At 28.3% G+C, this 23,156-nt stretch overlaps 1 protein-coding gene across 1 annotated transcript in view; it reads left to right on the top strand.

Moving 5' to 3' along the window:
• LOC111035809 overlaps nucleotides 1-23,156 on the top strand; it is a 108,706-nt gene that overhangs the window by 30,870 nt on the left and 54,680 nt on the right. The window contains exons 34-55 of the mRNA XM_022317591.1: nucleotides 1,493-1,735; nucleotides 1,804-1,956; nucleotides 4,788-5,036; nucleotides 5,260-5,409; nucleotides 5,512-5,774; nucleotides 6,004-6,130; nucleotides 7,962-8,132; nucleotides 9,287-9,432; nucleotides 9,526-9,765; nucleotides 10,554-10,752; nucleotides 10,865-11,064; nucleotides 13,397-13,546; nucleotides 13,648-13,819; nucleotides 14,960-15,178; nucleotides 16,666-16,774; nucleotides 18,688-18,827; nucleotides 19,344-19,586; nucleotides 20,711-20,892; nucleotides 21,044-21,194; nucleotides 21,265-21,433; nucleotides 22,522-22,703; nucleotides 22,819-22,973. Of these exons, the coding sequence (XP_022173283.1) occupies nucleotides 1,493-1,735; nucleotides 1,804-1,956; nucleotides 4,788-5,036; nucleotides 5,260-5,409; nucleotides 5,512-5,774; nucleotides 6,004-6,130; nucleotides 7,962-8,132; nucleotides 9,287-9,432; nucleotides 9,526-9,765; nucleotides 10,554-10,752; nucleotides 10,865-11,064; nucleotides 13,397-13,546; nucleotides 13,648-13,819; nucleotides 14,960-15,178; nucleotides 16,666-16,774; nucleotides 18,688-18,827; nucleotides 19,344-19,586; nucleotides 20,711-20,892; nucleotides 21,044-21,194; nucleotides 21,265-21,433; nucleotides 22,522-22,703; nucleotides 22,819-22,973 (4,013 nt within the window). The remainder of the gene's footprint in view (nucleotides 1-1,492; nucleotides 1,736-1,803; nucleotides 1,957-4,787; nucleotides 5,037-5,259; nucleotides 5,410-5,511; nucleotides 5,775-6,003; nucleotides 6,131-7,961; nucleotides 8,133-9,286; nucleotides 9,433-9,525; nucleotides 9,766-10,553; nucleotides 10,753-10,864; nucleotides 11,065-13,396; nucleotides 13,547-13,647; nucleotides 13,820-14,959; nucleotides 15,179-16,665; nucleotides 16,775-18,687; nucleotides 18,828-19,343; nucleotides 19,587-20,710; nucleotides 20,893-21,043; nucleotides 21,195-21,264; nucleotides 21,434-22,521; nucleotides 22,704-22,818; nucleotides 22,974-23,156) is intronic.

Below are 23,156 nucleotides of genomic sequence, written 5' to 3'. Positions count from 1 at the left end.
TACTAAATTTCAATTTTAATGTCTAAATTGTTATATTTTTGCAACACGTGATTTCACTTATTTTCAACTTAACTGTAACTAGGTATTTCAATATTTCCTAGCTCCATTTGAATCCGAAATTACTGCTTGTAGAAGCATATTATCCTACCTTTAAATAGAGACCTTCTATTGGTCAAAAATATAAGGATCTTATAAGGACTGTAATATATAAGACATATTAAAACGTAAAACATCCTTATGTGAGTATTCAATATTAATTTGATTAATTATTGTATGCAATTATGACAAATGTATTACCTAATATTTGTCAATACATATTCCATAAAATACTGTTTTAAAATATTTAGTGGTTTATAATAATTATGGTATTAAAAAAAGTCTCATTTCCTCTAAAAAAAACCAAACTTAGATAATTATACAGCAAAAACGGATTATACAAAATGAACATTAAAAATGATAAAAAAATAATATTTTTGACATGTTTTCTAATTTGAGGTTGCTGGAAATTTGTTCATAAGTTGATATTTAATTAGGGTAAACGACGAAAAGGGTGAACGTTTTAAGACTAGGTACTAAAATATTCAAGGATGTTGTGTTTTTTTTGTATTAATTAAAATCCAACTTTCTTTTTTTTTTTAAAGGTTTTATGATATACTTTTCCAGATAATGAGTTTTGGACGTTAAAAGCTTAATGCTGTTTAACATATTTAATAATTTTCTAGATAAGGGTAACGGTTTTAGTTTGTTCTTCATGATAATAATAACAATATTGAATATAATTATACTAAATCAATTTAGTAAATATACACATAAATTAATAAACTGATGTATGAAACCATTATACCCAATGCGTTTGAATTAGAAAAATAAAGAGTAACGTCAGGTTTAAAAAATTGCGTTCTTAGAAATTATTCAACTCTTGCAGTACCTTCAGAGTTTTTCCTTAATCCTTTCTTTTTTAATATCATTGATTATAAATTATGATAACACATATTTTTGAATAACATTGCGCTTAATACAAATTAAAAATATAATTGTGTTTGTTTATGTTTAAAAACCCTTTTAAAAGGATTTACCTCCCCTAGTTTAATGTGAATAATTGGTAGGGAAAAGGGATGCTCTAAAAAAAGTACTAATTGTGTTCAATCTTCTGTGTCATCTCCCTCCCAAATATTAGTTACCCATATTATAAAAATTTATATTATTTAGTGTGCACCAAAATTTAAAAAAAAAGATTTGTTGAGTAAGACTTGTAGTGATATACCTAATTTAATATATTGAATACGATTATAATAACAGCAATAAACATAGGTGCATTTACTAAACTAATGAGTAATGGCCGTCGGCACAGAAATCGCTCCCAAGACATCTACTTAGATCCAATATTTTGTTGGGAATATTTTATTTTGTGATTATAGCCCTTCCTCAGAATTTTGATCCAAGTCGTGATTATATGCTAAAATCTAATAGTCCATCGATATGATGCTTTTAGATAGGCGTGAAATTCGTGTATGCAACCATACCTAGACCGGAAGAAATAGATGAATATTACTACGACGAGGACGCCGAGTTATCGATGGTGCTCTATAACGGTCTAATGGAAATCGACACGGCGTTTTATCCCTCGGTAGTTGCTAATTTCAATGTGACACAAAAAGACATTATGTATACAACACAAGTCGGACTGTCGGCAATCATCATAAAGGTCACGCTGAAAGACGAATTATTTTTAAAGGTATACAATTGGATAGCACGCTCTATGGTGTGTTATTATAAATTAATATTTTTTATACATTTTTTCAGAATTTCATGGACATCAAAAATGAACTGAACGTGTCAACGTCGTACGAACGTTTCTCGAGAATATTTTCTGAGTTTGCGGTGTTTGCCGAGAACGAAAATCACATTGTATCCAATTTGATCGCGTCTATAGTCAATTTCAATAAAACGTTGAAGGTAATTCCCGATAAGAAAAATTATGTCCAACCACAGTAAGCTAGTTTATTGGTTAGTCCTGAATTTTTAGACTGCTAAAATCAAGTTTATCCAAACCCCCAAAATTAATAAACTTTGTGTGAGAGAAATTCAATTAACATTCAAATTTGAATTTTTTATGAATACGTAAACCAACATAAATCTTTTTTTGATATATTGTATGAGCAGGTATACTTATAAGTAGTAGAAAAACACAAGTATACAGTAATGTTTTCCAAAATAACTTTTAGAGTAATACGTCAATCAATCAATTGGTTAGGTGGTTTAAAGTGGTTTTTGCAGGAACTGTAAAAAAATCGATATTATGATATATACATAATACATATATATATTTGATAAATGTGTCTACTAAGGTATTGAAATGTAGCAACACTTTAAAGATTTAAAATATGTAATTAATATATTTTTTTATTTCTCTTATGAAAATTAGTATCATACCAATTGTATTTACAATATAATTTAAAAATAACAACAGTAAAATCGACTAAAAAGGCTGTACAATTATCAAGAAATTTCTTATGTACCATATTATAATACGTATTTATATATTATTTAAATTTAACCTGAATATTAATATATTTCTTTTCTTTTAGATTTACAAACTTTACATTTTTGATGAGAATCATTTTGCTTGATTTGATAATTTATTTTATTTTAATTTAATATATACACCCAGATTCAACTCAAAACAATGAGCTGTCCACGTGCAAAGAATAATAGTTTATTTTTAATGTCCAAATCGTTTAGTAAATTGAAACATTTCCAGAAAATCAAATCTTTTACTTATACAATAAAAATAAAAATAGAAACACTGACTCGAATAACTTTGATTGTAGGAATAATAATAATATTTACAATCAAAATATTTGAAAGCATCACGTACCATTTACCTGCACGTAATAACTATAATATGTTTAAGAGTGTGTTACTGGCCAATCAGAATAGTTCATTATCATTTAAATTAATTTTCACTATCAAATGTCATTTATTTTAAACAAAATAAATATGCTTGTGTTATTATTATTTCGAAGGGGACTGTGATCCATTTCAGGCCATTGTTTGTATGAAATGATCTCAAATCTTAAGTTACATCCTATGAAAATACTACAGCAACCGTCACTCAGTAATATCACGGAAACAATGTACATTAAATAAACAATATAACATAACATTAAATAATTATTTAACATATTTATCATACTTGTATATATATATATATATATATATAAATATTTATAGATAGATATTAAAAGCCATTTTTATAACTCAATAATATTATTATTTATCATAAAAAATATGTAACAATTTCAAGAGCTTATACAATTTTTTTCAGTTCAATATCTTAAGATCTTAGAAATATATAAACTTATTATAATAATGTAATTATGTCAGGCAGTAAGACACAACTAACAATTTTAAAACTAACAATATATTCGTTTTTATGGTGCTATTTTATTAATAATTTAGAGTAGTAATCCAATTTTAAAATAAAAATAAATGAGTAAACATTCGAGTTAATTTTAAAAAATGACTCCGAACTGAGAACTAAAGCAGCTTTATGACATATTGAGTTTAAAATAATTGTTGAACGACTCTCAGAAGTTATTTTTTAGGTAGGCCTTATAAATAAGCTTACAGGATGAATTATTTGAAAAGATAAAAACTACAATATTATTCAGATAAGATTTCCGTGAAGCCTAACACTTTCGAAGCACTCTTTTTAACCAAAAACCTGTTAAAATACAACAAAAAAACATTATTGTCTAACCAATACATTCTCCACTTTTCTAGCATTTTTAAGTTCAATAAATTCGAATGCGTTTTCGATATAATTTAATTTTGTATTTGACCATATTAACTGAAATGCTGAAGATAATTCTGGTATTTCAGGATTCGTTCAGCCGTCAAAGGGTAGTTACAATATTGTTACATTTTAAGAACTCTAGTATTCGCTAATGCGTGGACATATAATTATAATTCTCTCAGTACAGAATTCCAGTAGATTCCAGTAGACCTTCACTATGTCCAAATACATTAATAATTAATGATTAATGATTTAACTATAAACTTTGTATATTTTATACACGGTACCTTAATATATTTCATTAATTTCACTGTTAGTAAAATGTATTATAGCCCACCACTGAAGTATTTTGTTGAATCATTTATTAATTAATTTTAAAACGAATTAATATTGACGAATAGATTAAATTATTTGTTGCAGCGTTTCGTTGACATTATCTAGTTAAATTCATTTAAAAAATAAGCACATATAAAAATATTATTAAATAAGTTTAAGAAACAATTTTTAATTCTTCTTTTATGTATAAAAACAATATGACTATAAATAGTAACTTAATCATTTAGTCCGATACAAAAAAATGAAGAAAATAATGATTGGTGCACATATTTAAATTCACATTAACCTTACACATAATTTAATAAAGGAAAAGTTCGATAACTGTTATAGTTAAGGGCTAGGTAACATCTCACATTCTCGGCACCTCTCTTACATTTATTCAAATTGGCTCTAAAACTGGTAAGAAAAGAAAACGAAGAAAATGAGTGCTTGACAAGTATACGTTTCTATAAAAATTATGAATTTACAGTAATCGAACCATAATAAAACACAAATATAGTTATGTGTGTGTTATGACGGTATGTGGATTATTTATTTAATACATGGATGAAATTAAACGAGTACTTAAATTATATTTCTAGTCAAGTTAATACTTAGAATTAAGTTGAGTTTTATTGTTTGAAATCGATTATATTTTATCATGCTATTGCAGACAACACTCGACGCTGATTTCTTGACGACGGCTTTATCGGATCCCGGTTCGGAAGATCAGGACGACCCGGATTTGGCGAACAACGTTCCGTTTGGTATTTATGAGATGAAGTTTTACTTGACTTCACCTTTCAAACTCCTAGAGTTCTGTAACTCGAGCATGAGCGTAAAAATACTTAAACATTTGTACGAAACGAACATCACGGTGAAGACAAACTATACCAACTTGTTTGTCATAGGCAATATGGAGGTATAACAATAATAATAATATCTAAGTTAATTTGAAAAAAACTGGAGAGGTAAACCAAGATTGAAACGATAAAATGATAAATTTGTTTTAAATAATTTCACTAATTTAATAATTATTTTTTATTTCTTAAAATTTATTTGTGACTGTTCTTGATATCCCTTTTCTAGCCACCGATGAAGCAACTATAAAATATATCAATAATACCGGTCATGTGTTTTCACAGGTATATGACGGTTACTTTGATACTGTAGTGGACGTGGACGTGACATCAAAACTATTCGAATTGCCAGTTTTCCGCGTTCAAGTGAAAAAAGATTACACAGAGATCGAGAAAAACGTGCAATTCGTGATCAGCAGACCGACAGTATCGCAGGTGAGCGTTTCGACGTAACTACGTGAACTAGTAACCAATGTTAAATCATTGTCATTTTGAACATTATTGACACCCGCACAAAATTGTTACGCCGCCAAAAAGGTCAATGAGGTGGTGTTGGACATCAAGAGCTCTTGGCAGATAGACGGATTCAATTACATAAAGTTAAGTGGCGAGATCATCACGCCGTTTGTGGTCCTCAACCACGTACAGGGTAGCTTGCAGTACTTCCACCAGAGTAGTACTAAGTCTTATTTCCTGGAATCGTACCTCAACTATTCCCGGAAAGCTGAAATGAAGGCCAGGGCTCATTTAAAAGAACAGTCGATCACTCTCAATTTGGAATCTTCGCTGGAGGGTTTGAGGTTAGCGAAACTACTACATCATCATTATCATAATTATTCATATTATATGTTGAAAAAAATTACAACTTTAAATTATGAGAAATTGAAATTCGTATTACATCATTGATTTTGGAACGTTTTTAAAAACTTATACCACAATAGAATAATCGAATAAGCTTATATCAACATATTATAATGTATTAATAAATATTATTTATATCTGGCATACAAACAATAATAATATATACAGGAACGTACACTTTTTGGGTACGTTGTTTGCAAAGGATGGTCGAAAAGGAATCGACGCGATTATGATCGGCGACCAGTCATACAGGATCAGTGGCTGGGCGTCTGCAAACAGCTCGTTTCCATTAGCAGTATGTATTCAATATTATATTATTGATAAGTTATAACTATAATTAGGTATTATTTTTGAGGTATGTTAATAAGACGTTGGTATCATGGTAATAGATACTTCCTTGTTTCCATTGTAGGTTTTGTTTTCATTACAATGGTTCAACTGTAAATTGACTATTTATTCGTCGTCATTACAGCAATAACATTATAATGACATTAAAACAGCACAGTATTTAAGTGTTTGTTGAACTGTTTTTATCAACTGTTTCCCATAAAAACTATGTTAAGATATTATTTGAAACATTTTTTTTAACAGCTATTTGATTTAAAAAAAAAAATAAAAACATTATTTAATAACCAAAAAAAATAATAATAATAACTAATAGTTTACGATTTGTAAATACTGTTATAATCCTTTCTGCAGTGTAGAGTGTAATTCAATGACTAATGAGTATAATATATTATGTGGATTATATTTTAACTGCAACGTATGACACGTAAACATGGACATAAGCTAGTTAAATGTTATTTTATTTTTAATTTTTCTATTTAGTTGTGGCTATTGTAATAACTTGGATTTTCTAGTTCGTTCGAAACGCAATTCAATAAGTTCAAACAATGTTCATATAAGTATAGGTTATTCCTATAAAATAACTGTGATTAAATTCAAAAACTAATTTTATATTTTAATTTTTAAAAGTATTGAAGGTTAATAGTTTTACAATGATATAATACTCAATAATGGTTGGTTGCTACCTGCTGGTAGACAATTTAATCTAATAGGTATTTTGGATTGTCAAGAGGCAATTCTCAATTATTTCGTTTATAGCTAATTGGGAAAAGTAATTAAAAACAGTGGGAATATTTACACACTTATATTTAATTCTTGTGTTCTGTTGGATGAATTAAAATGTTCACCCGAAATGTAAAATATTATTAAAACCACTCTATAGTACCTACGTCGGTATTGACTTAGAGGCAAGCTTGGGCAAGTTGTAAAAATATTTAATTAAGTGAATGTAAGTTGAAAGAAAAAATGTTTAAGTTTAAAGTCCATAGCTATCCTAATTTTTTTTGTTAACACAGTTGAGTTAAGAGTTATGTGGAAGCTTACAATTAACTGAATGCCATAAGTTAAGTTATTATTTTTTTTCATTATTATATAAATAGCCAATAATATGGTTTAAAATAATAAAACATCAATGTTCATGCAATATATAATCATCAATACAAATTGTATTATATTTATTATTTAACTATTAATAAATTAACGTAACGTGGATTTGATTAAAAGTAACTTATTATTTATTAAGTTTATATCATTGACAATTAGAAAAGTTAAAAATTAACTTAATGAAAATTAAATTTAAAAAAGTTGAAAAAAACTTTTAAATTTAACTCATCAATGCCCAGACTTGTTTAGAAGTGATACGTGATGGTTTAGAATCTAAACTTTAGATCAAACATAGACCAACCCGATTAAGGACATACTAATAATAATATAAATACAGTATAATATAAACTAGTTTAGAAATATAGTATACTGATTCTGTGATCCACATTTTTCCTCGATCAGTATTTTACAATCTCAAAATTCAAATTTAACATGTCTATTATAGTTACCTCCTATTCAATCACAAGTTATGTTTGAAATCTAATATATAGCAGATGGAGGATGGAGTTGTTTTCATAAACTTTGCTCACTTCTGTTGGCTAGTCGCTTTCAAAAAAAATGTTAACTTTTTTTCTTCAAACAACTGCATTTATCATTATGACCAACCTCTATTATATTATATTATATGATGATATGTTTATAATTTTTATAATCGACGCCCGTTAAATGTTTTTTAGCTGGAAGCTTATTTAACCAAACAAGGGGTTTCGGTCGGAAGTATAGTAATGCAAGTGAAGCACGATACTCATGGTTATATGATCTTAGCAATGTTGCAATCGATGAAGAAAATAATCAGACTAAGTACACTGATTGTGTCCACCGACGAAGGAAAAATGACTACTGTAGAGGTATGTTTGTTTTAAAACAAATGACAACAATTGGAACAAGCATTAAAGTGGTGGTATGGAATTAACTAGACCTATATAATCGGACCCTGTGATGTGTATTAGATTTCATTTTATAATAATATCACCCGTTCTTGCCAAAATAAAATAACAATATTAAAAAAAAAAATAACCCAAAAGAAATCAAAAAACGATTATGAATTATTATGAAATATTTAACTACCTTACGGTAACGGAACATAATTAATTTCAATGTATAATTGTGTTGCACAATTATTTAGTACATGGTATATATCAGGATTTGAAAACTGACGAGTGATGACCCTCATACCTTTTTTATTTAGTTCACGGGATATTAAAATTTTTTAAAATTGGCATATAAAAATTCTAAAAGTATATAATTTAAGTGTGATTGTTGTATTAAAAAAGTACAATTAATAAAAGTATTATTCTATAATGAATAAAAAACATAACATGAAATAAACATCAGTTAGGTAATTGATTGTTTATACACTTCCATTGAATGAAGAATATATTTTTAGTATTATCATATGAAAAAGCAAACAAAAAGTCATTCAAATACAATGCTGACCGCGGGATCATTTTTTTTTATAGCTGGCGCTTTGGTAAATTTAAGTTAATAATAATCAACAAATTCAATTGGTTTCTATTCAGTTAATGTTCAAAATTATAATTACCTATTTTACTAAAAATAATTGATTTTCCCTAATATTATAATTATATACTCAATTTGGACATGATTGAATTTCTTGGTTTGAAAATAGCTGAGTACTAACTAAATATTTGATACCCGAATCAAGTAGAGTATTATTCTGTGAATGAAACATGGTCGATATTATTAATTACATTTTAAATTTGAATTTATTGATAAGCATAATATCAGATTTCCACCTCAGGGAATTAAAAGTTCATTAAAATCAAAAAAAAAAAACACTCAAATAATAGGTAAGGCCCAAATGTCTTTGATGTTGAGTGGGCACGTGTAAGGCAATTATTATTTTTGTGATCACAGTTTTTTTCAGACTCCCTCTAAATGAACTTATGTAATAATATTATAATGAGTGTTAAATAATAATAATAAAACTGTACATATTATCTACCAAATAATATATAAGTTTGAATTGGCACACTCGCAGATATCTTCAATGCAAGATAACTCTCAAGCTGTGTTCGTGAAGAGTTCATTGGTGTTCAAACGGCCAGGAATATACGTGGTCAACGTCCAAGGAGAGTCGATCATCGAAGGGGTGTCCACATTGTTATTAGGAAACGTCAAACTGTGGTAAGTGTGGCTGCGCGTGAGTCGCTTAATCGATAGTAACGTTTTCCTCACCGATGATAATGTTTTAAATCACGACAAATGTTGTGCCCACAGGTTTATTGGAGACAAATGCGTAATCAGAAGCTCTGTGGAATCTCGATATCTACAGGGACACATAAACATCGACTGGATAATGTCACCGCCACAACACATTTGGGGAGTGGTTGACATTGAATACGCGCTGAACAAAATGTCGTACCAAAAGCTATTTTCCAAAGTCTACTTTATTGCCCCGGAGAACAGTATCAGTCAAATAACTGTAGGAGCACGTGTCACCGCCAACAACAAATGGACGTACGTCACTCACATCGTATAATGTTACCTAACCAGTAACTATAATGCATATATTATTACCTTGTTTATATGACTACGATGTGGTATAATAATATATTATGTTGTTTACGTGGAGTTATATTATCACTTGAATTTTCACATACTATTGTGACTTGTTACTCGTTCTGTAGTGGACAAACACAAGTTATACAGATAATAATATAATATTAAACAACAGGTATTTAGGTATTAGGTACCTAATACGTCTTTACCCATAACAATGACGTCAGTTTAAAAAACAAAATAAATGATACCACAAAGATGTTACAGCAGTATAATTATTTGTATAATAACTTCAATTAGAAAATAAATACTAAATATATTTAAGTCCCCTAACCCCCCTCCTAAGTTACGTCTATGGCGCATAATCAAATTTAACCGCACCCACATACATACGTATAATAACTGTAAAGAATGATATTAATATGAAACCCAATTTACAGGATGACCTAATTACTACACTGTATGCTGTTATGCAAATCATAAGTCTAAATGAACGCTCTAAATACTATAATTTGAAGATAATATATTAAAAACACGTCTCGATCTCATTATACTCATCTTATAAGCTACCAAAAACTACCCAAAAAATAGTTTTCTGAGTGTGCTTAAATTTCATAGGCTGAAGTTGTAATCTACCCTAATACCGACAATACGAATATCTCGTTTTGTACTTACATAATAATAATATTAGTTTGCGTAGTTACTACTCACTAAACATCACGATTCATTATGCATATGTCTAATAGATTCGAAGCCAATTCCACGGCGATGATACCGTCGCTCCGGAACATATCGTTTTCGACGCATTTAATATTGCCTCAAAACATTACCAACGAATACGCAATTGTCGGAAATCTGAAAATTCACGAGCAATTCGAATTCATCTCGCATCTGTTCCATTACCGGTCGCCGGATTTGAATTACGAATTCGCCACGTTCAGCGAGGTAAGTGTCGCGTATAGACGGCTAACCTAACCTAACTATGATGGACAACGGCGAAGACGATGCCATTGTTGTGGCGGACGGTTTTAAACGTTTACGAATGTTTTTGACGCAGGTTCTCTGGAACGAGACAATAAATGGTTTGGTGACGTGGGCGTACAGGACTGAAAATCGCGTGTTTTTGGTTGACACGTTCAGTGGTAAGACAATGGAAAAGTTTTACGACATACATAATGTGTTTGACGCGAGTTTCCTTAAGCACAGACACATTTCTAATTTAGTATACAAAAAGCCAAACAAACCACATAATATCAGGTAAATTAAATTTATTTTGCTAGTGTAATAATTATTACATCATAGTAGTAGCGTTGATCAGTTTTTATAATTCTATGAACGGTTATGTTGATTTGGATTATTTTTAAACTCACCGAGTTAAACACGTAAAGTAAAATTCAAACTCATTGTAATACTAATAATATTGTGGTTAGTAGTTAATACAATATATTTTTACATCTAATTTAATCATAAAAAACATTGAATATCCTTATTATTATTATTATTGTTTATTTTTGTATGTATAATGTATAATATAGTCATCATTATCAATACAATTTATTAGTTAATTCAAATTTTTATTAACATAGAGATTACTTTTATCAGTATCTCAAGGTAAAATACGTACAAGATAAATTATGAAAAATATTTATTACAATATAACATAGTCAGTTGACATAGGTACAGTATAATGTTGCCTTGCTTTAACATTTCAAGTGCTTCTATTACTTTAAAGTTAAATCAATGAAAACCATGTTTTCATTTTTTTTTTAAATTTTTATGAGAAATTACTAATTAGTGTAGGTATTGAAAATTAAATTTTATTGTTAGAATTTTGGGATCGCTTATTTCTGATTTTATACTGCTAATTGTTATCGTCTAAAAAATGGACAAAGAATAAAATGAGAAAAAAAATATGAAATTTGGAAAGGAAAGTAATTATAGAGTGGTCGTTTTATTATTATGTTCATGAATCCGTCAAAATCAAAGCCAGACAATTTAGCAAGCCGAATAATAATAAAAAAGAAACTTTGAGGTCACAGCGTTAAAAATAATAATGTATTTGAATACCGAGAATAAAAAAGGCACACGAAAAGTTATTGAAATAATGTTAAAAAATCATGTTCAATGAAGCTTCTATAAATAATATTTTATATAGATATACCACACGTGCATAACTTGTAATAATAATAATAATAATAATAATATTTTTCAGGTCGTCTGAAATATCAAATATGTAGATTACCTACCTACACAGCCGATAAAATAAAACATTTTAAATACGTGCTATGAAAAATGAAAATGAAAATATAAGCTTTTTTTTTATCAAATATAAATAAATGAAATGCCATCTCGTTCAACTGAGCTCATCATCAATTTACCACAATGCTAAAAGAATTTTTTTTGTAAATTTCAAGTTGCTTAATAAAACGTGTAACAACATATTTTACAGTATTTAGACATTTAACACATTTTGATGAGCATGAGACAAGTTGAATGTATTCATACTGTAACATAAATAGTTTAATTTTATAGTATAGTCGCATAGATACAGTTTTTAATGTTATTTTACCACATTTTAAATACAAATATCAAGTACCTACCCAAAATAGCAAATTACAAAAATTATCACTAACATCATTTTTAAACTCAACATTGATTTTAAAAATTGTTTTCATAATACTTAGAAAATAATAATAATACAATTAAACAGTGCTTGCTTAATTAATGGACATTCATATCATTCAACAATATTTAAAATTCCTTATAAGTACATTATTCTATATATGAAATATACATTTTTGATATCACTTCTAGTCTGTCATATGTACAGATATGCATTAAAAATATTTGAAATACGTTTGTGAAATGTGTTGGTACTCATTACATTCCACAGCGAATTTAAATAGATTTTCATTGTGTTTGTAAAAATCTTGAGAAAATCAAACTTTTTAAAGTATATTAACCACATATACCAACTATTATAAATAAATTCACAATTTCAGGTAGATATAGGCATTGTTATTCAGAGCAATACTTCTATGCTTCATAAAAATAATGGCGATGACAAAAAATAACAAAATCACAAATAAAAAAAGTACCAGTAAATTATTGTACTACCTTAGTGCAAATAGAATGGGCCTGGGGAGGAGTGAACTTAAGCCTGGCCCAGTGAAAATTAAGCAACAAGAAGCTTATTATTAGTGAATACGTTACATTAATTTTGAATATGTCCTGCGACTATGCTTGAATTATTTAAAAACATGTTCATAATACATGCACATCACGAAATGCCTTAATTTATTCATAATTCAATTATGATGTATATTATATAGGTACCTACATTATTATAGTTAGTAACAAAAGGTGATAAAAAATCATAAATCCATAATATAATTTCTTAAACTTTTTGTAAGACATTGTAGACAAATATTCGTTTCACTGAAAACTAATTGCTTTTCTTTTTAAACTCTAACAGTGGTCTTTCGAATAGTAGGACTCTACTGCTGTTGATTTAATTCCCTATTTGCGCATATACGTAACAACTAATACTTTTTATGGATGTTAATATATATATTTTTTTCATTTAAAGTTTGGAAGTATTTTACCCACCGGAAGTCAAGATCACATCGGCAATGGTGATCTTCGAGTCGTTCGACCATTTCACATCGTTCATTAACACGACTACGCCGTTCGTCAACATACCGTTCTTTGCGTTACGCATTATCGCAGAAACGACACCGTAAAATATAATTAACTTTTAAACTTTTATAAACACATCCGGCTTCTGAGACCGGAAGCTACTGTTACAATGATATTACCGCGCTGGTGTGCTTTCGACAGGTTGGACTTTCACCGGCATATCGAGGTGTTTTGGCCGCACAACAGCGCCCTGATGAACGCTACCAAAACCAAGACGCTAAAAGAAGTCAGCATGTTGAATGTAGGAGAAATACTTTTACGGTTTCCTATCGACAAGAAGTACCACGTCGGTAGGTTCGAGTTCAAATACGAAGTAAGTTCGCTTTTATAGAATTGTAATACTGTACATACAGACTACGGAGCACACCAATTGCTTTCTGCCCGAGTTACCCCCTATCCTCAAGTGAAAACAAAAATACCGACTTCCTGTCATCATCATAGATATTTACAATCTAAATGATCAGAGATTCGAAAATGTTAATTCATTGCTAAGATCAAAACCATTTAATCTTAGGTACCCACCAAATTTAATGTTGGAGTGTACATACCTAACTTTATAATAAGTAATAATCTACCGACAACAATTAATACGAAATATCGTTCATTACTGATTAATGATAATTTTAAATTACTAAAATGTTATACCTAATAAACAAATATAAACAAATTATATATTATTTTGAAAGCTACATTCGATGTCTCCAATAATACCCTAGAATAAGAATAATTAATAATCTTAACTGCTACCGAATTAATAAAATTCTATGACAAATGTTTCAATCACCATCATTAAATTAGTGCTTATTATTCAACTTCAATGATTATTGAATTCTTAATCGAAACTGTTCTAGGTAATTCTAGATAAAAATAAAAATTAATATGTGTCGTGATCTGCTTTCCTATTAAAAACATATTATACTTCAAAAATGTGCAAATAGTTATATTAAAAAAATTTTAATTTATAAACCCCTAAACCTAATTCATGACGGAATCTCTCCATCTGGGGAAGTAATTTCAAAATATTATTTGTTCAATGAACAATGTTCACGTAACCATGTAAATATATAACCAGAAACTTGATAATGTATATTGACAGTTGTGCTCATCGTTCATACTATATTGTGTGTAACAGCAAGGTTTTAAAACTAAAAATCATTTTTTTACAATTAAATAATAATCTTGTAACAAAAGTTCTCATTATATAACAATAATCATTAATGGTTTATGTACAAAAAATGTATGTTCAACTCTATCTTACATAATGTTAGACACGACGTCAGAATAATGACACACCCGTGCCTCACCCCTTAGCTCTCTCAACAATTAATTCAGGCTTCTTGATTGTATTCCGTATCTATCATTCGTTACAAATAACCCAAAATCACGTTTCTTGTTCCCTCCATTGTAGGATGATATTGAATTTATTACAATGTAATATTAATATGCATTATAGGACTTGACAGAAGAAATAATTGGTGATTCAAGAGTCGTGTACGACGAAATTAAAATCATCGAAGGAAACTTCACCAGGAAATTCACGGTATACGAAAACGATTTTATGGATGACGCCATTGACGTGACAGTTCAGAATAAAATGCTACCACTGGGCGTGAGGTATCTCCGGAGGGTGAATAAGGATGGTCATGTGGCCACGGTGGATGTTCCAAAAACCGTGAGTAACCACTGCCATAACTTATACTTTTGGTCGGCCTTAATGCAAGACAAAATTATGTGTATATTTTTTAAGCATTATAGCTTTTATCAAATATTGGTAAAGAACTTATCTGGTTCATATTTTCAACCCCTTTCTCCAGTCACTCGCCAGTAGATAAATATTATAAAACAAATATTAAATGTTTGACTATAGGATCATTTTTTTTCAGTTGTAACACAATGTTATTTATATAAAAATATAAATAACAAAAGATAAATTATTAATATACTTTTATATAGTTTATTATGCATATGTTTAAAAAATATGTTCTTCTTTCTACATTTCAAATTTGACGTAGTCTTGTTGTCATTTAACGATTTGTTCTTCATTTTTCGTCATAATTGTGTAGTTTTAACATGTAAGCATAGGTATTTTTGTTTTTTGTTTTTTGATTAAGCATTATAATCTATAATCTAAATAGCGAAACGTACGAACAATTACTAATTACTGTGTTTTTATTGTTTTATTAATAATTCCGGACCATATTTTTTCGTTCAGACCAGTCGGGTTCAGCGCGTTCAGCTTCCTCTAATGGTCATGAAGCAATTCTATCAATTACTTAGCTTTATTTAATTTAATCTGATATTTAATAATTTGTATTTATATTGCTTGCATCAATCAATAATAGATAGACAGTGTATGAGTCATTATGTGATATTTGGATGACAACAATAAATGTCTAGATTTATTTTCCAATTTTTTTTTTTATGAATTCAATTATAACAATTAGGTTGCTACTTACTTGTTTTACTTTTGAAGTTTGGCCCGCATTTAAAAATAAAACACTTTACACTGGTTATGGAATACCTGCATACCTTGTATCCCTTGTTGGATATTATTGTAGCACTCTAAGTAATAAGTTTTGTTGTTTCATGATTTTATTCGTGGAAGATGCATCACTGACAATTTTTGGTACATAATCACATCGACACAGATTGCCTATACCTAAATCGATATTTTCTATACAGATAAAGCATTTATTACGAAAAACTTAACACTTCAACCTTTTAGTTGGTATCTTATATGATTTTTTAGAAATAATAATTAAACAAAAAATTGTTATGAAAAATATGAAAATTTATGAATTTAAACGAATTTATATCACGAAACATACGCGAAAAACCCATGTGAGATGTTTTAAAACATTTTTTTATCTTTTATTTTTAAGGCAATAATTTTTTAAGCTCTTTAAATCACACTAGAATCAGTAATAGCCAATCTACGTACAAAATATTCGTTTCAATGTAAGTAACTTTGAGTCAGTTTCTATACATATTTAATATTTTCTCCAAATATCAATCAAGTTACCTATATTTAACTAGAAAAAACGTCTGTGTGACATCGTCCTAATCGCAACCAAAATAGTTTATATAGCGAAACCGATTTTTTTTTATTTATAGGGCTGTTATTTTTATGTTGACTAATATTTTCAAATCGGGTTTCAGGACTTTAAGCGTATGGAAGTGTTTAAACTTCACAACGAGACCGAATTCAATGTGACTCTGGAAATGTTGCAGAACAAATACGAAATAGCCCGGGAAAATACATTGAAAGGTTTGGGCGTTTTGTTTACGTAATAATAATAATTGTTATCCATGTGGTAGTGCAATGATTTCATATCATATTTTTGTATCTGAAAGGCTACAGTGACCACTTTTATATCAAAAATAATAATATTAATAATAACAAAAAAGAATCCTCATTGAAAATACAATAATTTTATACATACAAATATAATATAATATTATTACTTTACGTTCCGACTTTCACTGTTCCGAGGGTTGTGTGTACATTTAGAGCTTTCAAATAAATATTGCGTAATCGATCCGGAGCTACCGTTTATGGGTCTGAAACAACACTTTGGATAATTGAAAAAAATCTATTTCAATGAATTCCGAGTAAACAACGCACGAGTTCGAATTTATCAAATACCTTACCGATAATTATTTGCGTATTGATATAGTTTGACATTACAGTACCATTAAGGCCAACAGTAAATTAATTACTTTTTAAAAGATAAAACACTTATAGAACGATTGTGTGAAATTTATCATAACTAGACAGATCTTTGAAGTCGAAGACTAATTATTCGATGCAAGGAGAGAGCTTTTGTTAGGAGGCGTTTATTATGGATTCATATTCAATAATATTATAATATCAATGTTTTGTTTTGATTTAAATTATTTCGCTTATATAAATGATTTGAAGATCTCTTGGTCTAGAATCTAGACCTCCTCACGAGGATAAAATATCCAATTATAAAACTATATACTTTTTTTCCAAGCGTAACAAGCGTTGACAACGATTAAAATTAATGCGCCGAAAAAACTCTGAAAACGGTTTAAAACTTTTAAAAAACCACGCATAAGCCAATACAAAAAAAAGTTTAAAAATTATCTTTATTGAAATTCTATTCAGTTGTTTATACACACAGTATTAAAGTAAACGGAGATGGGTATCAAAAATGATTAGCAAGCCTGTCAATCTAATTTATAGCTGGAAATGCAAATGTGTTGATTCCTGAATATATATTAAAAATTAAAAATGTATTATGGAGTATCTAAAAAAAGACAATGTTATATGTCAAATACATATTATAAGCATGTGGAGTAAATAATGTTGAATATTTAAATATAAAATTATAAGTGTTTTTTAAAATGATATACATTGTCAAATTATAAGCGGCGGTGACAAAATGTCTGCATTTTATAAAATTTGGTAAAATATAATAAATGTTTGTTTTTGCTTTTTACAATGTATCAAATTGTTCTGGTTTTGGTTATGCTCGATTCATTTGTATTTATAGTTAATACAGGCTGAATTATAACATGCCTATTATTAATTACAAAATAAGCAATCTGGTACAAACTAAAACTCTGTAAAATTATTTTATTTGCAACACAAAAAATGTAGAAACGAGAAAGAAAGCTATGAAATTTTGCGTTTTGCATTTAACTAAAACTTCAGCCGATCCCAAAAATGCCAATATCGGCACAGGAAGCCTTTAAAGATAAATTAATTAATAACAATAAATTACCCCCTTTGGTTGCTTCCTCCCCTGTATGATGTAACTTACTTTCATAAATATGTTAGATTAGCCGGCTAGGTAAATATTACTAAACAATTTGTATTCATTATAGTAATAGCTACCAGTAATATAGGTACGTGGGAATTTTACAGGTTACAAGGTTTTAACTGTACTACGTTCACCAACAGTTTAATTTCAAAGGCCATATAGATTTAAGAAAAAATATAGGGTACATACTTACTTAAATATAATTTATTGTAGAATAATATTATATTTATTGTATTAGAAAGAATTTATTAAAATAACTAAAACCTATGAAATATTTGTTATTTTTTTCCGTTATAAACCTAGTTAACTTTATTATACGAATGATAGATACGCATTTTTTTTTAATTCAATAAAAATTAATTAACATTTTTTTTTGATAATTTATTTACAGTGATTAATTTCAACAGAAGCATCGTGATCAATTCACATTATGTAGACGATAATGATGACTCTTATTCAAGAAATATAAAAATAGTTTTGAACCCCGAAGCCTGGATGAACTCGGCACTAAGGGTTGATTATCATAATTCGGTATGAAGTTCACGATTGTTATTAAATGAGATAAGATGTCAGTGCACTATTTGTTTTATATCTTTGATCCTTGCCCAACAAACTTGTTGTAACAAACTTGCCTGGTTAGATTTAATATTAGAGTGCATTGGTTTACCATCAAATTTAAAGTTAACAACATTATCTTTGTTTATACACTTGTGTTTTTATAATATCTTACATTTTCTATGACATATGAGCATTTTTGAATAATTGTAATATTTTATATACTCATCATTTGTAGAAAAATAAAAAAATATTGTAAAATAGCCAACAAATTAAAATATGAAAAACTGATAACGTTTTTCACTTTAAGTTTTATTATAAATCAATCCACTCTAATATTAAAGCAAAAAACACAAAATTGGTTTTGCTGAATGATAATTTTCTACATTTCACGTTTCTCAGAGAGGGAATACCAATAGTGCGCTGACACTCCATAAGTATTTATTTAATTTTTAAATTGGATGATTTAAATAATTCGAACTTTGTTTGAAGACACCCACTGAATATGGGAAAATAATCGACATAAACGTAGCATATCCCAGGAGGAATTTCTCAATCATCAGTGACATAGAGACAGACACTAAATATTTGATGTCTCAGATGACACTAATACAGCACAGAGCTTTGCCGGACGATAAATACGTACTCGGTTATCGAATTGATTGGAGAAAACTTGAGTCTAAAGTCAATAGACATCGTATAGCTGTGTTACTGTACCACCCTTCATTCCAAAAAGTAAGTAATTCGAGCATAAGAAGTCTAGAGTAAATAAACTAGGAATTGTAGCGGGTAGTCGACTTTAATCTTGTTTAAATATTAGATATATACTGTAATTGTATTTATAAAAATTATTTTGTCTACATATTTTTTTGAGATAGCCCGGACCTCAAAATTTTAATTAAATATTCACTTATAAAAATGTACTTAACAGCTGTCTGGTTTCTAGTTCACAAATGTATTTATCTATGTCGGTAATTTAAACTTCACACAGTTATGATTAATTATAACAGTATTACCAGTTTTGCTGGTAAATTTGTAAGCATGTAATCTATTCATACATCTGATTAGCAAATATTAGCGGTGTGAAGACATTTTCAAAACAATTAGTAGGCAGTATCATTGAATGTATACCATAAATCGACAATACATCAGAGGCTGAAATATACATTTTTCGTACTACACATTTATATTAAGCTTGGCGTTGTCACATAAACATGGAGTAGTCAATTTCTATTTTTCATTATCTACAGAGTACACAATTTTAGTAACTGCAATTTATACTCAATGGTAGGTAGTTTATTAATTTATTGTTATATAATAAGATATGAGGCTCTTTTATTTGGAATAATGGGGAGATGAACGTTACCAACATTATTTGAATCAGAAAAGTAACTACCAAATTATAAATAATATACGAATTTGTGTTTAAAATAGTGTGTTTCGTTTGATAAATAAGACCACATAATTATTAATTTATAAACTATAATTCCTCCACAAAAATAAAAACTATTAAAAATTACTTTATTTTCAGTTATTACTTATTGTATTATGGTATGATAGTTGACATAGATTAGGTTTTCTATGACATAAACAACATTTACTATAATTATATCGAGTATATATAAATGTTCGTATCACTTAAATATGTCTTTAGTGCATTTTATTTTCAACGATGTATACTACTGTTTTTATATATTTAGTATTTTAAAATAGTTGATGTCTATTTTCGTTTTTTAGATTTTTGATTCATGATAATTGTCTAGTGGTGCAATCATTTTAATATTTAAATGACATTTATTTATAAATGTATTTTACGTATGTATATCTATAGATTATTACTGTATTCGTCATATTTTTAGAACGTTACAATAAGAGGAAACTATTCGCGTGGTAACTCGATACTCTTCGATTTAAATGCTGAATACGACTATGCGTTGGATTCAAGACGAAAGTTTACCATTGGTTGCTTGATTGAAAACAATTCGGCCAAGTCTAAACGAAACTACTTTTTATCCCTTAAAGGAAGACATTTAATTACCAGGTAACAATTAATTATTATAAGTTATGTGAATGATTGTACTTATGAACGACGAGAAGTAAGACCATGTTCATAAATTTTTCAACTAAAACATTCCAATCAATTAAATACGGTTAGACAAAATCACTGACGAAAACATAATCATTATTTTTAGATTTAAATTAGATGCTGCTGGTACTTTTAAATCACAAGAGTTCTTTCATTACTTCCACAACAATGTTACTTATAAACGAGCATACTTACCAGATCAGTATTGGGATGGTAAAGGTATATTGGATTTTTTCAATAAAACTTTACTGATCGAGGTAAATATTTTAAATTATAAATTATAGCTACGAAAAAGAAAAAACTAACATACATAATATTGTGAACTAGAAATACTCAATCCACGATACTACTTTTATCTATGGAAATTACAGTAATTTTCAAGGAACACATTATGTGAACGGACTGATACGAAGAGGAGATGATCAAAATATTGTTGGGAAATTTTACATCAATATTCCACAGAAAGACACTAATCTAGTTATTAATTTCACTCCGGGTAAGGACGAATAGTTTAGTCAATAATATCGATTAGTATTGTATTACATTTTTCATTTCTTCACATATTATTTAATTAAAAAAAATATACAAGCAAGTCGTTCTGCTGTTATAGAAGGTGGCATTTGTCATAAAATGATCTTAATTTAATGGATGTAAATTTGAATTCAATAATCATTCAAAGTACACTATAAAAAACGATTTCGATTGGCAAAAGTTTTAGCCTTTATTTCCAAGGTTACGCTAATATACATTTATATTTATATTAGTAAAACTTTTGTTTACACTTTTTTTTGTCAAAAACAAATCGCATACTAATATTTTTTGCTATTATTAGATAATAATTTATAATTTAATACCGAACCACTGTTGAACGATGTGAATGGATTCGTGCTATAAATAGTCTACAATTCATAACTTTTTTAAATTGAATCTTGTATAAAAAAAATATAATTGCAAAAGTGGAACGTTTCCAGTTTCTTAGTTTAATATTTCTGAATAATAGCAAAACAACAAAAATGATCCAACAATAAAAAGTTATTTTACGTTTGAATATTATACTCACATGTCGTCCACACTTTAACCTAAAATGCTCATAGTTAATAATTAATGACTTTACACTAAACATTTTTTTAATTTGCAATAAAAAAAATTACCGAGTTTTGCAATTCGATGAATTTTCCAAAAATTTGAACTCAATACGTTGTTTGAACAACTTAGAAGCCTCTTTCAAGATTTTTGAGAGAACATATTTTTTAAAGGTAACATTTCCTAATGCCCATAAATAATTCAAAATGAACCAAAATATTTTAAAAATTATGACAAGCCTAGAAAATTCTTATATACAATTTGTAAAACTTTTTTAAATTGTAAGTTCTAAATAAGTTTTAAAATATTAAACTACAAGAAAATAAATTTAAAAAAAAAACCATACACATCATCAAAACTGTAAAACAGTCAGTGCTATGCTCAGCATTAGACAATTAATTGGTACTTTGCCTAATGTCTAGTAGTACCTATAGTATATTTAATTATGTTTATTTATTCATTCAATTCGTGACTTATTTTTACTTGAATTGAATATTTTAGATGCCACAAAACAATTGTTTATGTCCGGAAATATGTTGGAAAGTAAAAATGCTAAATTTAACATATGGAGAACCGAAAACAATGTAATTATTCCAGATGTTGGATTTTCTTTAAGCCTTAACCATTCTAGATTACTCTCTTCTTCATTGGAATGGAGAATCGATTTAAAAGACAATATTGTGGTAATTAAAATATATTATTATCAAATTCACTATATTATAATTTACAAGAAGTATTCAACTGACAATTTGATAATAAATAATACATTGTAATATTAATGTGTGCGTGTGCATTTAGAGTGCGTTACGTACATCGGTTAACCGTACCTGGTGTTATATTCAAGATACAACTGAGTTTTGGACACATTACATAAAATCTCAGACTGTGGAAACTGCAAATGGTATTTGGGCTGATACAAAACCTGAAATACAAGGATTTCTCAATGATATAAGGTATTGTGATTTTTGTTTTCTTTAAACTTAAAGATTAGATACTTAAAAAGACAAAATCTTTATAATAAAAATTGATTGATTTATTATACTTACTAAATGTGATTAATATGGTGCCTCGTTTTATAATTAAATACCAAATACTTTTGGTTTATTGATTAGTACGTAGAAACTAAAATATAACCC

The sequence above is a fragment of the Myzus persicae genome, unplaced genomic scaffold (genome assembly GCF_001856785.1).
Source record: "Myzus persicae strain clone G006 unplaced genomic scaffold, MPER_G0061.0, whole genome shotgun sequence".
NCBI classification, from domain to species: Eukaryota; Metazoa; Arthropoda; class Insecta; order Hemiptera; family Aphididae; genus Myzus; species Myzus persicae.
Note: the sequence above shows the minus strand (reverse complement) of the source record. Positions and strands in the feature narration are given on the sequence as shown.